Genomic DNA, 17,349 nt, shown 5'->3' with positions numbered 1-17,349 from the left:
ACATATTGGGCCAGATTTATCATGACTCTGACAGCTCACTCCACTTTAACATATGGCTAAAGTCAGTTTTAGCCAAGTCAGATTTATGATCGGCCCTTTAAGACTGTAATAAATGTGGTTTGATGGTAGCAGTTTATCCGTCAGTAAGCAGCTTTACAAAAGTCGCACATCTTTACGAAAAAGTTGCACGTTTTTATGAAAATGTCGCATGTTCTATTAAAAAGTCTCATAAGATAAGCATGGTCCTCACTGGAGTGAAATTGCGACTTTTTTGCGACTTTTTAAATAGTCCCAATAGTAAATCTGTCTAGAGATTAATTTACATAAGAAAACACGCCCACTTTCAGAAAACTGGCGAGCATAGTGCAGAGCAGGAAAAAGTCGCAAATTTGTGCGCAGTTTTAGCATTTGGGACTTTTTTTGGGACTTTTTCACTCCATTATTCTGACCTGAGCTAATGATAAATCTGGCCCATTGTCTTCATGCAGATATTTTGACCTTGGATGCCAGTGCTACAAGTGAACAGTTCTAACTGCTAAGCCTTTGTTCACATCATGCAGTATGAACACTCCATCTCTAACGATGAAGAATGCAGAAGAGTTTCCCCCTTTACTTGACCCTATGAAATAAATAAGAAAAATGTTGTTTTGACTATTTATTTTTTTATATTCTAATTGTCTATTAACAGTTATACAGTATTACAATGTAACTATACATCATTATTGTTATTTAATATATTTTTAAGTGCAAAAGACGTACAGGTGTTTACTTCATGTCCTGCACATTGAGTTCATTAGGAATATGCTTTGTTCGGTTATAGTTCATATATTACTATAATAATATAAAAGTATAATATAAAAATCTGAACTCATAATTTATAAAGAAGAACATATATGTGCAAAGTGCCGCAACATCATAGGATATCTGGTAACACAGTTTGTCAAGTGTTTTTTGTGCTACCAGATGTTTTCCTTTTCATGTTTTTCAGTTACATTCACAGAAGTAAATTAGATTATGTTAAAAACAACATAAAGCAGTGTCCTTCTTCAGAGACGTCCGCAGATCATTTTTGTTCTATACTGGCTGAAACCATTTCAGGTCTTTGAATTTTGAACTGTGGAAAGAGAAATAATGACTTAGGATTTTAAAGGATATTTAAATAAAAAATAACTTTACTAATGCAGTCTGCATACAGCTCATCACTATACTTTTGTCTCACCATGGTTTTAGATAATAAATTAAACCCTGTGGGGTCATTTATCAAATTCTTGTAAAGTAGAACTGGCTTAGTTGCCCATAGCAACGAAACAGATTCCACCTTTCATTTTTCCGAGCTCCTTTGGAAAATAAAAGGTGGAATCTGATTGGTTGCTATGGGCAACTAAGCCAGTTCTACTTTACACCAGTTTGACAAATCACCCCCTATGTGTGGTCAGATCTGCAGTCAAGTATTGCTCTACTCACTGTCTATATCCATCTGTATTACGTACACACCTGCTCAGCGGACTTATGTATAATCTCCATGGCTACAGACTACAAAACAACCCTGTGCGTAATATAATCCCTCTGCAAAAAGGGAGAGGCAGAGGGAGTAGTCTAAACCTACATATGCTGTAGTCTGTTACCATGGAAACATATTCCCCTGCAATGGAGCTGTATTCACAAAATACCAGAATATTTTTACATGTTTTTTTTAATTTTATTCTTACATTGCAGCAATAAAACAAACGTTGAAGCTAGTCTCGCATTAGGGCCTCATGCACACAAACGTATTTTCTTTTCGTGCCCCTTCCATTTTTTTTTTGGCGGACCATATACGGAACCATTTATTTTAATGGGTCTGCAAAAAAAAAAAAAAATGAAGTTGCTCCGTGTACATTCCGTTTTCGTATGTCCGTATTTCCATTCCGCAAAAAAATATGTCCTAATATTATCCGCCTTACGGGCCAGCTGTTCCGTTCCGCAAAATACGGAATGCACACGGACGTCATCCGCAAAATACATACGGTCGTGTGCATGAGGCCTAAAGAGGTTATCCCATGAAAAATATTCTGCAGTTTTCAAAACAGCACTTGGATCTGAATACTTTTTTGACTGCATGTAATAAAAAATGTACTATAGCTTATTCAATGAAATCTCTGTGTAACGCCAGCAGCTGTTTGTTCTTTTTCTAATTTCTCTGTCCACCTTAGTGAGGTGGACACACATTCTCACTTCCAACCTTCATCTGCCACCAGATGCAACAGAAAGGGCAAGCCCCCTGCGAAAAGACATATCCCCTTGAGATGCCAGCTTGAAATAAATCTAGCAGAGCACTGAATGGAGAAGCTCTGGATCCATGTGAGGTACAGGGCTGGTTCTAGCATTGTTAGAAAGAGATTCTCATTTACTAAATGCGGTCTTAATTCATTTTTTTTACCTTATTCATAGGATAACCCCTTTAAGCTGGTTGTTGATAACCCTGGCAACCAGCTGATATTGTTGGGGGAAGTTGCATACAAAGCAGATTAAGGCCCCTTTCACACGGGCGAGTATTCCGCGCAGATGCGATGCGTGAGGTGAACGCATTGCACCCGCACTGAATACCTGTGAACTCATTGCACCCGCTGTTCACATGAGTGGTGATTTTCACGCATCACTTGTGCGTTGCGTGAAAATCGCAGCATGCTCTATAGTTTTTCACGCAACGCAGGCCCCATAGAAGTGAATGGGGCTGCGTGAAAATCGCAAGCATCCGCAAGCAAGTGCGGATGCGGTGCGATTTTCACGCACGGTTGCTAGGAGACGATCGGGATAGAGACCCGATCATTATTATTTTCACTTATACCATGGTTATAAGGGAAAATAATAGCATTCTGAATACAGAATGCATAGTAAAACAGCGCTGGAGGGGTTAAAAAAATAATAATAATAATTTAACTCACCTTAGTCCACTTGATTGCGGCCCGGCATCTCCTTCTGTCTCCTTTGTTGAATAGGACCTGTGGTGAGCATTAATTACAGGAACAGGACCTTTGATGACGTCACTCCGGTCATCACATGGTACGTCACATGATCTTTTACCATGGTGATGGATCATGTGATGACCGGAGTGACGTCATCAAAGGTCCTGTTCCTGTAATTAATGCTCACCACAGGTCCTATTCAACAAAGGAGACAGAAGGAGATGCCGTGCCGCGATCAAGTTGACTAAGGTGAGTTAAAAAAATGTTGTTGTTTTTTTAACCCCTCCAGCGCTGTTTTACTATGCATTCTGTATTCAGAATGCTATTATTTTCCCTTATAACCATGTTATAAGGGAAAATAATACAATCTACAGAACACCGATCCCAAGCCCGAACTTCTGTAAAGAATTTCGGGTTTGGGTACCAAACATGCACGATTTTTCTCACGCGAGTGCAAAACGCATTACAATGTTTTGCACTCGCGCGGAAAAATTGCGGGTGTTCCCGCAACGCACCCGCACGTTTTCCCGCAACACCCGTGTGAACCCAGCCTTATAGCCAACTGTGTAATTCATGGGCCAGATCTGCCAGAGAGAGATGTTCATTTTTTAAAGAGCTCTGTGTTCTGGTTAATGCCTCATGCACACGACCGTGTCTGTATTGCAGTCCGCAAACCACAGATCTGGAAAATACAGACACTTTGCGTGTGTAAGGCCTCATGCACACGACCGTTGTTTTATTCCGTGTCCGTTGTTCCGTTTTTCGTGATTTTCTGCAGACCCATTGACTTTCAATGGGTCCGTTGAAAACTCGGCTAATGCACCGTTTGTCATCCGCGTCCGTGATCCGTGGTTCCAGTCCGTCAAAAAAATATAACCTGCCCTATTTTTTTCACGGAAAACGGTTTGCGGACCCATTCAAGTCAATGGGACCGTGAAAAAAAGCGGAGGCACACAAGATTGTTTTCCTATGATTAGCATGGTAAACTTGACTTCGATTTTTTTTTACTTTCCTTCATGTCTGGTGATCCTCCAAAAATAAAGGAAGACACACGGAAACGGATCACGGAACAACGGAACCCCATTTTGCGGAACGGAACACAACAACGGTCGTGTGCATGAGGCCTAATACTGATTTTTCTCACTCCCATTGATACAAATGACTAATCTTGTTTGCAATACGCATAAGAATATAACATGTTCTACAATTTGCAGAACGGAGACAGGGATGCAGAAAGCATAGAAATGACATCTGTGTGCTGTCCGTTTTATGGGGGGTTTTGTTGTGGACCCATAGAAATAAATGGGTTCATGTGCAATCCACAAAAAAGGTAGATCAGACACGGATACATAGTATATGGTCGTGTGCATGAGGCCTAGAGAGGAGTACAGAGTATGGCAGCCCTTCTGTGCAACACCTGTGTGCCCCAATAGGACAAAGAGAAAGGGGCCATGCCTGAAAATGTAGCTATCAGTTTACAGATAAGTTGTATGAGTAATAATTTTCTTTACTGGTTGTGAAGTGTCAACTTTGTCCAGTCTGGGTCGGTACACTCCTGCAGAGAGGCTGCTGTCCGAAGAATTGAATGAATTTGTTTCTAAATCATATTTTCCAAATTTAGCTGCCAAGTTTGTGATCCCTGATCTGGCAACATCATCCATATCTAGAACAAGAGAAGGAAAGGAAAAAATAATCTATTAGCATTTCGCTGTGATCAGTCTCCGGTTCTCTGCTTTTCTTCTGTACTGGAGAGATAGAACTCACCAAAAATGTGAACACACACATGTAATATACATTCAGATAAATACATAATGTTAGACAAAATACATATAATGGCAGCAATGCAGGACAATACTGTGACAAGAAAGAATCCCCCCCCCCTAAACTCCCGCTATCAATTTTACGTCTGAGAAATCTGTGCAAAATCTATGCACCATCATTGTACAAGACCAGTGTAAAAAAAAATGCTAATTGCACATGGTATATCATGCCATTGAAACAATGGTTATCTCACTATTATAATATAAGTGCTGAGGTTGTTAACTTGTACTGGGAGTCTCACTAAGAAATACTCCCATGTACACATATAATCACCAGCATAAAAAATAAATAGTGACACATAGACAATAGTACAAAATAGCATAACAAAAACCAGTACAAACCAGGAGTAAGGGAGGGACACCAACCCCAACGCACGTTTCACCTCGCTTGTCAATGTATTCAAAATTATTGACAGTCGCCATGATCGGTAAAGAAGTCTGGCGTTCTCTGTTCTTAGCCATTTCAGGCTGAGAAGAGGCTGACTGTAATGTTCTTCCATGGGATGATAGGAAATGAATCCCCCCCCCCATGACCACTACTTGATTTCACATTTTTCCAGTTCTGAATACCTCCTGAAGCATTTCCATATAGTGTATAATGTATTATGCCTTTACCATTTTAAGACTTGGATCACCAGGAGTAAATACTGGGGCAGATTTTTATCATAGCACGGCTGTGATAACCAAACCAGCGCTGCTGTGCTTTATATATATATATATATATATACACACCCTTCATCATAAATTAGAAGCAGCATCCGGCACTCCGTGCGCCTGTACTGATATCTACGCATCCTGGCATAGACCAGAAAACTGGTGTAGAAGTTGATAATTGTGGCGGGGCCACCAGCCTGCCCCCTCTCCGCCCTCACCTCTCCCCTTTTTTGAAAAAGTGTCTTGGCCAGCGGAGAAAAAGCGTTAAAAAAGTCGCAAATGTGCAGTTTGTGCTGTTTTCACACCACCAAAGTGGTGTATTTTAATGATAAATGCGGGCCATTCTGTCTAAAGAAGAAACCTGCATTATTTCCCAGTTACCTGTATGCTGGAAGTTAGTTCTTTCTTCATCATACGTAAACCACGTTTTTGAGTTACGTCTCTCATTGAATAATCTGCAGGATATGGTAAAACAGATGAGATGGTCATACTACTGGATTATATTAGTCGGTAAGGTGTCTCCATCAGCCATAAGCCATGGATTTTACATTGTATCACTAGTATACAGAAGCAATTTAGTTAATGTCTGTAGTCCAATAAACCCAGAGTTCTGATGCTCTGTTCAAGTGTTGTTGCCACCATTTTCATACAGGCGCCCAATCAGATATTGATGGCCTATCCTGAAGATACACCATCAATATTAAATCCTGGAATACTCCTTTAAAGGGGTTGTCCCAAGATTCAAATTTATCCCCCTCCACAGGGTAGGGGATAAGTGTCTGACCTCAGAGACCCCGATAACAAATATGGGGATCTTGTTTCCATCATGTGTGTGGTGGAGTGGTCTACATTCTGCTGCTCCTTTCATCACTATAGGACTATTGAACATAATTCGGCATTATACATTGGCAGTCCCATAGAGGATGCTCACCCCTTGTACTGGTGAAGGGGGCACAACCATTCATGCACAGAATTTCAAAGTCATTTCCGCTGATGCCACCCTTGTTTTACTACCCCAGTGACTCTAGGTATGCTGTTTGCAATAGAGTGTGCCATACTTTTTCTGGAAAAAAATAATATATATATGGAAACCTTAAGACTTTAAAGCACATCTGTCACCATGATCAACCCTTTTAAACCAGGCTTACTACCTGGTAGAATTGATCATTGTGAATTAAATGAGCCCTTTTTAATCATCATTACCAGTGCAGAGAAATTGATATTCTTACTTATATGCAAATTAGGTTCTCTGAGCACCGAGGGACCGGCCTAGCCCCTTGGAGCACCGCTTCTCCTCTGCCTCTCCCTGTAGCCACTCCCCCTCCCAAAGAAATTGACAGGACCAGGCATGCTCACTGGTCCAGTGCCTGGCCCTGAAATGTAGAGCATGCACTGGTGCAGTGAAGCTCTCAGAGCGGTCACACTGCACGTGCGCCGATGGTACTGCCTTTGACACATGTGCCTGGTTTAATAGGGTTGATCATGTTGATGGATACTCTTTAACAAGGGTGCATTACTGTTTAAGGGTATATTCACAGATGGCATGTGGGTGGCAAATCCGCAGCACTATACAATAGCAGCAAAGTGGATGAGATGAAAAAACAAAAAACAAAACTTCACCCTAAATTGACCTGTGATTCAGATTTCAGATCTGCAGCATGTGAATTTATGTTACAGATTTCCACAATGGATTTCACCCTCTGCAACGCGTAGGATGAAATCCACAGCAAATTCACACCCTTTTCCACTTCAAAATCTGCATGTAATTGATACGGATTCTGCCATGGATTCATTGCTGATTTTCTAATGCATTTTACATACTGTGTGGACATATCGTTAAAGTCCTAAGACACCTTGCTGTGATTTTCATGTACCCCCCATCTTAATATCACCTTGGCTCAATACACAATACTCAATACACATACTTGAACATCCTTTTCTTCCTCAGCACGAACACTGCAAATATCAGAACGATGAGAAGCAGGAGAGCTCCACCAATCAGGCCAAATATTAACCCGTAAAATCCAGATCTTCGCTCATAAAGCTCACACTGTTCTCCTTGGTACTGGTAAAAGTCATACTTGTAGCACCTAGAAAAAATGAAGGTTTCAATACAACGTATGCAATGTTCTGCTGATGTCGCTTATTCACCTATATTATGCATTTCTTTTTTTATAATTAGGTGTCTGCCTTCATTGGAGGTGAAACCAATGATCTTTCTAGCTAAGGTGAGTCCAGGGAATAAATGATTTTACACATATGGCGTCCATACATTACGTCATATATGTTTTCTGTATATAAATTAGTCCCATAGTATATAGCTATTCGCATGTATTAGTGATATCAACTGTCTTTATCTGGACACCTAAAGATATTCCGATGAAAGTCATAAATGTCCCCCCACTGCTAATGAGACCAGGGGCCCATGCCCCCCCCTTACTCATTATAACCTGTGACACATATTGGGCCCTCTGCCACCAGGTTGCAATAAGCAGCAGGGGACATGGAGGGCCCCGTTCCTGTCACAGTGGAAGTGCCAGCTATCAAACCCACATGAAAAGACAATTATGTCATATCAAATGGATGTTCTTAGTCCGCAGATTTGGACGGATCCGCCATGGATCTGCAAAAACTGATCCGTTACAATCGCATGCATCCTTCATGAACGGATCCATTTGAATTATCTGTAACATAGCCAAGACGGATCCGTCATGAACACCATTGAAAGTCAATGGGAGACGGATCTGTTTTCTATTGTGTCAGAGAAAACAAATCCGTCCCCATTGACTTACATTGTGTGTCAGGACGTTTGCCTCTTGCCTTCGCATCGTCAGGCGGACACCAAAACGCTGCAGGCAGCGTTTTGGTGTCCATCTCCAGAGCGGAATGGAGACGGAACGGAGGCAAACAGATCCTTTTCCATTCAGAATATATTAGGGCAAAACTGATCCGTTTTGGACCGCTTGTATAAACCCTGAACGGATCTCACAAACGGAAAGCCAAAACATGAGTGTGAAAGTAGCCTTAGATATTAATCTTGCTAATACTAAGTGGGAATTAATTATGAAAACTACAGCAAAGTGCAGTCCTATGGTTCATAATAACCATAATCACATTCCAGCTGACACGGTTTTAAGTTAAAAAAAAAATAAAAAATATACAAAGTGATCTGATTGGTTCCTTCTTGAGTTCCTTCTTTTGTGATGTCCCAGTTTTCATCACTTTAATGGGGTTGAGCTGCATCTAGGCCATGTGACCTATGAATGTGACATCACATTCAGCGGCCTCTTTGTACAGATGTCTCCCGGGACCCCCGCTGATCCTGAAGGTAGATCATCAATATCTCAATCCCGGAGAACCCTTTAAATAAGACTTTAAATCACTTACTAGCAAGGAGCAGTCTATGTGCCAATGCCTGTCACCAGCAGCCCTTCCCTGACCCTACCCTCTTAATGCACTTCTATATAATCTGATATTTCAGTGAGCAGGCAGACCATCTACACAGAAGACTGATTTGAGCAGTGAATTGGGAGTTAAGGCCCCCAAACACACGGCCAACAGTCTAATGTGTGTGGGGAGAAGAATTGAGTGAGAATTATTTTGTTCTCTCTGGAGATAAGCTGCTGCCAGAAATGCTTGGCAGTGGCTTTCTCCCCATTAAATACACATATACGTTCAGCCGAGCTGTATGTGTATTAGGGAGTCAGGAGAAATAGCTGTTGGCCAAACGATTGTCCAGTTGACAGCTGTTGAATGTTTATTTTCTGCCTTTAGTGAAGCAGAGGTGGAGCAAAATAGGAGTATGAGAAGGAGAAAACATCTTTCTCTGATGCGATAAACTACAACATTTCTTATATTCACCTCTACTATTGATTTTTGAAGAAAAAAATTAAACCATAATTTCTTTTCAACTAATAAGTAACATACTTACTGACAGATGGAGCCGTTCGCTGCATTGAAACAGTCTCCATGATAATGGCAGTAGCCTGGATTATTGAAGCATGGGCCAGTGCAGTAACAGTATATACTATTACATGTTACTATGTAGCCAGCGTAATTCAGAGAACAGCTCACATATTTCTTCATCTGTTCTACCTCTGTAGATTTAAGAGATACAAATTAATGTACCCAAAAATAAAATAAAATAAAAGGCACAAAAAATTAAAACTTTTGGCCTGCTTTGAGAACGCCTAGAAGACACTAAGGGTCAAAACACACGTTGGGGTCTGAGGTGGAAGCTGCTGCACGTATCTCCTCTCACTGGGTTACCACATGTCCAGGGCTGGTTAGTATTTTCACAAAAATATCCTCTCTCGTTATCTGGTATCATTCACTGGCATCCAGAGTTAATTTTGTCTGTTAAGACTTATTTGGTGCTTTTTAACCTGTTCATTGCTGGGCTCTTTATTTGCTATCTATAAATACTTGCTATCAGTTGTCTGGGCAATACCCTCCCTCATCGGCTGTTCATTTTTGTTTTTAAGAGAGACATTTGTATCATATTCTTATAAATTGTGTATTTTTTTGATTAAGCGAATTTTTGTACCGGGGGTAGCATAGGATTTCTTTCTAAGAAATTTTACACCTACCCAAATCTTTACCTTACTCCTCTACTAGGCTGGATCTGATGATGGTGCTGCCCGTGTCAGCTGCAGCGGCTGGCAGTACTGAAATGTTGCCGATATCTCCACATAAAGGGGTATTCTCTTCACTGACTTTTATGTCATATCCACAAGATATGCCATAAATGTTTGATAGATATTGGTCCCACCTGTGGAACCCTCACCTGTCTCTAGGATTGGGTTCCCCGGACCAGTCTCCTTATTAACATGACATCCGAGACATCAACACTCCTTTGGACATCAATCTATCTTTGAATCTTTATACAAATCAGAGTCAAGAGAACTATTAGAGAGGCTGACTGACTTTTTGCCATAGGGAATATGTGAAGTCATATTGCACCAGCATTTTGACTGCAGTCACCATGTAGCCTAAACCCTTTCAAGACCGGGTGATTTTCTGTTTTCTTTTTTTACTTCCAGCCCTCTCAAAGCCATAACTTTTTTATTTTTTCATTCAAATAGCCATATTAGGGCTTGTTTTTTTTTTTTTTTTGCGGGACAAAATGCACTTTCTAATAGCACCATTTAAGATTGTAAAATTCAAAATGGGGTGGAATTATAAAAAAAAATCATTTGCCAGCTTTATGGGTTTTTTTTTTACACTGTTTCCTGTTCATTTTATTCTACAGGTTAGTACGATTACAACGATATGTATAGTTTTTCTTGTGTTTTATTACTGAAAAAAATTAAAAAAAGAAAAAAAAGAATTTTATTTTTGCTTAGCCATATTCTGATCCCTACAACTTTTTTTTATGTGTATGGAGCTGTGTAAGGGCTAATTTTTTACGGGACGTGCTGTACTTTTCATTGATATCATTCTCAGGTGTGTTTGACTTTTTGATCACTTTTTATTCAATTTTGTGTAGTTTTTAAATTTACGTGGGGCGGTCGGGGAGGGGTTAATGAAGTGCATAAAAGCTTACTGGTTATAGTCGGTGATCCTGCTTGTATTTTAGAAATGAAAACATTAGCTTTCAGGATTTCTGTGAGGTCTGCCATTGACTGCACCAGAGAACTGTTCATCGCAGACTCCAAATCATTATTTATGAAGTCAATGCCCGTCTGGTTGTTAGGATACTTAAAGATAGCCGTGCTGTCCACAATAATGCTCCCATTCCTATAAAACAGAAAGAAAGTTTGATCAAATTTTTTTGTGCAAATAAAAGAAAAACATCCCAGTACCAAAAATATAGATTCCAGATACTAGATACAATGATAAGTTAGCATAAGAGTTCCCGTATCCTTTGGATGATACCACTGAATTACCTTCACATTCGGAAGCCCTCTACAAGTATTAAAGGTGTAGTCCGAGTTAAAATAATAAAATTAGTTATAGTCACTGGTTCACATCCCCTCTGCTCCAGCACCACCACTCCAATCCTCCCCACCGCTGCAGCTATCAAGTCATGTTCTTTGCTGCAGTGATGACATGCCCATATATCACACATACCTGCTGCAGCCAGTCATTGGCATCAACGGTATAGTTCACTATTAGGCCAGGATGGCCTGCAGCAGTCACGTGTGGTAGATTAGCATATTACCACTACAGGCTCTGGTGTGGACAGGGTCTGAACCAGTAAACATAACTTTTTTAATCTTCTTTGCCTTTGGCCACTTTTTTCATAATTCTTTTCAACACATCGCCCATAGCCAGCTGTGAGCCCATATGGCACCTCTGCTTGCCTCGAATTCTATAGGGTGATCCAGAGGTTTTTCTTATGAGAGTCCACAGAAAAAAAATCGTGACATGCTTCATTGGAGTCCATTTTATAAAGGTATTCTCCACTAGAAGTCTTGCTTCTTGGGGAAAATACAAAACCTCATATACAGCCATGTAGAAGTGTCCAGAGACGTGGCAGTGCTATCTGCGTGAACTCTACTACTATGATAAGCTGCAGCCAATGTCAGCATGAAACCCTCCCCAGAAGTCCAACTTTCTGCCTTGGCCACTTTTATGGTAAAATCCTTTTTCAGTTAAAGTCCAATTCACAAGTAACTCCATAAATCTGTGTTTTTCCTGCAGTTATTGTGGCCTTGTCTGGCATGTACCTACATAACACAGGATGATGTAGTCCCTAAAAACACTGTATACATGAAAGTACCTGAATCCATGAATGGCCACTTCCAAAAAATAATCAGGTGCTGCATGTTTGAAAGCAGACTTCAGCTGTAAAGAAAAAATAATCAGTATTCAGTCAGCATATGAGCAGATCACGTGTAAGAGGGTGAAAGTAATAGCATTGTTTATTATGTTAATTATAGATAGTATAGTGTAAAGTGTCTATGGTGACCATGAAAGGGAGGTGCGTGTGTGAGCGTATGATGATATCCACGTGTGTATGAGGAGCATGGGTCGACTGGGAACTTAAAGGGGTTGTCTCATGACAGACAATGTGGGCATATCGCTAGGATATGCCCCCATTGTCCCAGTGGTAAGACCCGCACCTATATCGAGAACAGAGTCCCGAAAGTGAAGGAGGGTGCACTGCACATGCGCAGCCGCCCTCCATTTATTTTCTATGGGGCCGGCAAAAATAGCCGAGCGCTGGCTCGGCTATTTCCGTCGAGCCCATAGAAGTGAATGGGAGCTTTGGCCAGTCATGCGCGGTGCACTCCCATTCACTTCTATGGGGAACCGGCTTGGTGGTGGCTGGACCAGAGTCCTCCAGCCACCACCTTGCGGGGCTCCGTTCTCAATATAGGTGCGGGTCACAGTGGTGGGACCCGCACCTATAAGACAATGGGAGCATATCCTAGCGATATGCCCCCATTGTCTATGATGAGACAACCCCTTTAAAGTGGCCCTGGAAAAAAACTAAAAGTGGACCCATGTTGTAGACGGGTCCAAATTGACAGAAGTCGCGGCAACAGAAGTAGGCAGGGTATGCAATACTGTAGTGCACCACAAAATACCGCCCAACAGAAGCAAATACCACAGTGCAGCAAAGAATACCTCCACTTACACCACAGAATTCAACTGTACCACCGTCACAGTCATACATCTGCCTCACTGTTTTATTGTTTAGAGTGAAGGGGCAACAAACAGAATTTACAGTCTTGTTTGACTACAATCTGGACTTTTTATACCTTTCGGTTATAATGCCATTCTGATATGGCTGGTAAATATAAGAATGGCTTAAAAACAACTAAAATAATACGTTACCAATCCCCCATCACTCTCTTTAGAGCTCTTCTTGGGTCTCCCGACGATCTGTACTTTCTGGTCCCTCTTGACACAGAAATGTGACCACTCAGTCAATCGCGTGCTGAGAAAAGTCACCACCGTGACCAGTAATTGACTGAGTGGTCACTGGAAGTAGAGACCAACGGGGAACCCAGGAAGCGTCAGAATGGAAATGGCATGGGATTGAGAAGGTTATTATTTTTATTTTAACTTTTTTTTTTAAACCGTTTTACCCTTTTTTAAATGAATAAATAAATAATACATAATACTATTTAGGAGGAGAACCTAAAGGAGAACCCTGGTAAGTGTTATATAAAGCTTGATGCACTGAACATGGAAGATGTGAAAGGTTATTTAATGGCTCACTTCATACCTGCATTATCTATGTTTTAAATTAAGTGCTCAGAGCTTGCATCTCCACGGCTCAAAATCCCCACGATAACACTTCTTGCCTTGTGCAAGTTATTGATACTGTATGGGTACAGATCACCATTCATTTATATCCTAACTATATTGAATACCAGAAGTCAAATTGCAATAGCAATTCTGGAGCATCTATTCTTATGACTCTGTGATGTGCCACAACTTTATTATTCCTGCTAGAATTTATAACGAATAAAGGTCTAGATGGTTGTTACCAGTTGGGGGTATACCTTGGCACAGTCTGACACTATTCAATCCATGCTGTCAGACAGTGTAGGGACACCCTCCCAGCTGATCACACCCATTGAAAACTAGCAATTAATTGATAAACTTCTGGCAGGAATAATCAAGGAATGACACAACCTAGAGTCATAAGAATAGAAACATAAGGATAGATGCTCAAGAATTATTATTACATGAGAATGCAAAGAGTTACTAAAACAGACATGTCAGAAGACGTGACAGATCCTCATAAAACAGTACAAAAATAACAGATACGATTAGTATACAATAATACAATGAAAGCAGACTACATAACAGAGCTATGCTTCCAGTTGGCAGTTTTGTTTTTTACTTACCACATCTATTATTTGGTTATACAGGGCTGAGTACTCTGGGGATGATTTGTCATTTAAGGATATCGTAAATGTCTTATATATGGTGAACTCAACAGAGATGTTACGTGTTGGACCTTTTCTTTCAGCTGGAAAACAAAGTTATTTACTACTGTTTAGCTTTGGAAAGAGTCTGAGCAAAAGAACAGGTTTCATTAAAACTTTCAAAATTGATTTACTTCAAATGGATCTTGACAATAGGTTTGGAGCCAGTAAACTACAGGTAAGTCTTGAGGTATCTGGGCTTTAGTGTTTTAAAATTGTCTATAACAAAACTGGGCATTGCTTACTCAATATCCAATCTGCAGCTCAGCCCCCATTTACTCGTTTGTGAGATCTTTCTGTTGAGGCTGCAGGGCCTCTTTTAATCACATCACATAACATTCTCATGGTCTTCCTGTGTGGTGCATAAGCCACTTGGTAAGATAGTTAGTGTTGTCAGTAATTGACCACCACAATGTCTGAAAGCTAACAAGGGGCATATACCACAAGCATATTTAAAGGGAACCTGTCATCAACTTTATACTGTCCATACTAACGGCAGTATAAAGTACAGACTGTCATTTATAAGTTAAAAGTAAGTGGTTGCCGAGAACCAACATCACAATCATTGCAGACTGGGCTTGGAAAAGAGTCACGGCCACCTGAGAAGAGTCCTGGTTATTCATGAATTCCTGCTCTCCTGCCCACCTGCTGATGACTGACAGTCTAATACCTAGTTTTCTCCCTTTCTCTCTAGGAGAGAACTACCAATCATCAGCAGATGGCTGGGGAGAGCAGGAGATTATGTATAACCAGGACTCTTCTCAGGTATATTTGACTCTTTTCAAGGCCTGTGCTGCAATGATTATGATGCTGGTTCTCGGCAACCACCGACTTTTAGCTCATAAGTGACACACCGATGAAATCGTAATTTCTGTCCCTATTTTATGCTGCCCTCAGTGAGGTCAGCATAAAGTTGATGACAGGTTCCCTTTAAAGACAAATGTGAATAGATGCTCAGAATAAAATGAATTCCCTAGAATACATAATATAAATACATAAAAAGCACCATCATTTTAACTTACGTAACACGGCAGAAGTCTCGTTTTTTCCATATTCACATTCATTTCCAATGAGATATTGATTGCAAACACAAGAGCAGATTCCATTTTGATATGAGCAATTCTTGTTTTCAGTGTTTGTACACAGTTTTGGAGTGGTAGATAATGTGGATATTTTTTCAGTAGTTATCACAGTAGTAGAGGTATTAAGCCTACTGTATGATGAAGAAAAGGAAGTTTTCACCGTGGTAGAACTAAGTACTGGCGTCACTGTTGAAAACGTTTGTGTGATGTTAACCTGGTCATTAGAGGATAGGGATTGACTACTTTCTGTTAGAGATCTAGTTGGATTACTGACACTAACTGATAAATGAGTAGTTGACTTCGTAATAGTTTGTTGCATTGGTAACGATGTTACAACGTTAGTGGTAGGTACATAGTCAGATTCATGAGTTACAGCTGATACTGGTAAGATAGTGAATGAAGCAGTAGAGAAGGAGGTTGATGGTTCTGTAGAAAAACTGCTAGTTTTCTCAGTTTTAGTATGGGTAATTGCTTTAGTGGAAAGCTCAGTAGGAAATAAAGTCCTTTTTCCTATTGATGTAGAAGACAATATTTGTTCCCGTGTTGTAAAGTTATTAGATTTTGTTGTACTGGTTGGAGATGTAGAAGTCTCTGTCAGTACTGTTGATAGTTTTAAAGAGGTCTGTGACTTAAGAGTCGAAGGGTGGTCTGTCACTTTGGTAGAAATGTTTACTGGAGTCGAAGCACTTGAAGCAACTGAGCTTGGCAATGATGTTGATGACACATTGTTATTTACCTCAGGAGAGAATGTTGATTTAGACACCACTGTCTCTTTTACTGTTGTAGCTAGAAGAGTAGAGGTTGTAATGGGAAGATGACTGGTGTGAATTGTTAATGAACCTTCTGGAGTTGTTGGCAGTGGAAAAATAGTAGATGAGAGAGTAGTCAGAAGGGTTGATGGTTTTGAGGAAAAAGTGCCAGTTTCCTCAGTTGTAGTAGAAGTAACTGATTGAGTGGAAAGCTTAGTACTGAATACAGTCATTGATTCTATTGATGTAGAAGACAATATTTGTTCCCTTGTTGATTGGTTAGTAGTTTGTGTGGTACTGGGTTCTTGTGATGGTGATGTCTCTGTTGGTACTGATGGTAGCTGTGTTGATGCCTGTGACATAAGAGTCGAAGCATGGTCTGTAACGGTGGAAGAGACATTTTCAGTAGTTGGAGCGGTTGAAGCAGCTGAGCTTGAGGAATGTAATGATGATGTCTCTAAAGGCTCACTTGTTTCTTTAACTGAAGTAGCTCTAGTTGAAAGGGTGGAAAATATCGAGGTGCTAACAATTTCTAAAGTAGGACTGGTGGAACTTGTTGAAATAGTTTTAGGCATTGGTGTTGATGACACAGTGTTATTCACCTCAGGAGAGAGTGTTGATTCAGACATCACTGTTTGTATTGCTGTTGTAGCTGGTAGCTCAGAAGTTGTAGTGGGAAGATGACTGGTTTGCGTTGTTAACAAACCTTCTGGAGTTGTTGAGAGTGGTAAAATGGTGGATGGGACAGTAGTCAGGAATGTTGATGGTTTTGTAGAAAAAGTACCAGTTTCCTCATTTGTAGTAGAAGTAACTGCTTGAGTGGAAAGCTTAGTAGTAAATAAAGTCTTTGGTCCTGTTGAAGCAGAGGACGATATTTGTTCCCCTGTAGAAAGACTAATAGTTTCTGTACTGGATTCTTGAGCTGGTGAAGACTCTGTTGTTGTTGTCAGTAGTTTTGTAGATGTTTGTGATGTACTAGTTGTCAAGTCATCTGTCATTGGGGTTGAGATGTTTTCTGAAGTCAGAACTGTTGAAAATGAAGTCCTGAAGGAAGATGATGGTGTTTCAGAAGGCATGCTTGTTTCTTCAAATGAAGTGGGTGAGGACGACAGTGTGGAAAATATTGTGGTGGTAAGACTTTCAGATGGAAGACTAATTGCAGTTGTGGAAAGTGTCTGAATAGATGGAGTTGACGACAAAGTGGCAGTCAC

General features: G+C 40.5%; 1 protein-coding gene across 1 annotated transcript; it reads right to left on the bottom strand.

Annotated features, from left to right (window-relative positions):
• Nucleotides 1-645: 645 nt before the first annotated feature.
• LOC120998432 (mucin-3A-like) lies at nt 646-17,138 on the bottom strand. The gene is made up of 9 exons (XM_040429076.1): nt 15,330-17,138; nt 14,227-14,351; nt 12,144-12,208; nt 10,965-11,158; nt 9,351-9,516; nt 7,345-7,509; nt 5,801-5,874; nt 4,457-4,608; nt 646-1,114 (listed from the first exon to the last, which is right to left on the bottom strand). Exons 1-9 carry the CDS (start codon nt 17,134-17,136, stop codon nt 1,064-1,066), a joined length of 2,799 nt encoding a protein of 932 aa, XP_040285010.1. The 5' UTR covers nt 17,137-17,138; the 3' UTR covers nt 646-1,063.
• Nucleotides 17,139-17,349: the final 211 nt, after the last annotated feature.

The sequence above is a fragment of the Bufo bufo genome, chromosome 1 (genome assembly GCF_905171765.1).
Source record: "Bufo bufo chromosome 1, aBufBuf1.1, whole genome shotgun sequence".
Taxonomy (NCBI): Eukaryota; Metazoa; Chordata; class Amphibia; order Anura; family Bufonidae; genus Bufo; species Bufo bufo.
This window is presented reverse-complemented; position numbering and strand designations above follow the sequence as displayed.

Bases quoted from the DNA above. Each gene is read 5' to 3' on its own strand.
- LOC120998432 (XM_040429076.1), bottom strand. From the start codon at position 17,136: ATGACAGATGACTTGACAACTAGTACATCACAAACATCTACAAAACTA. The intron at 14,352-15,329 runs GTAAGTTAAAAT...TTTGTTTTCCAG, and splicing joins CGAGACTTCTGCCGTGTTAC to CTGAAAGAAAAGGTCCAACA. The intron at 7,510-9,350 runs GTAAGTATGTTA...CATTTTTTCTAG, and splicing joins GCGAACGGCTCCATCTGTCA to GTGCTACAAGTATGACTTTT.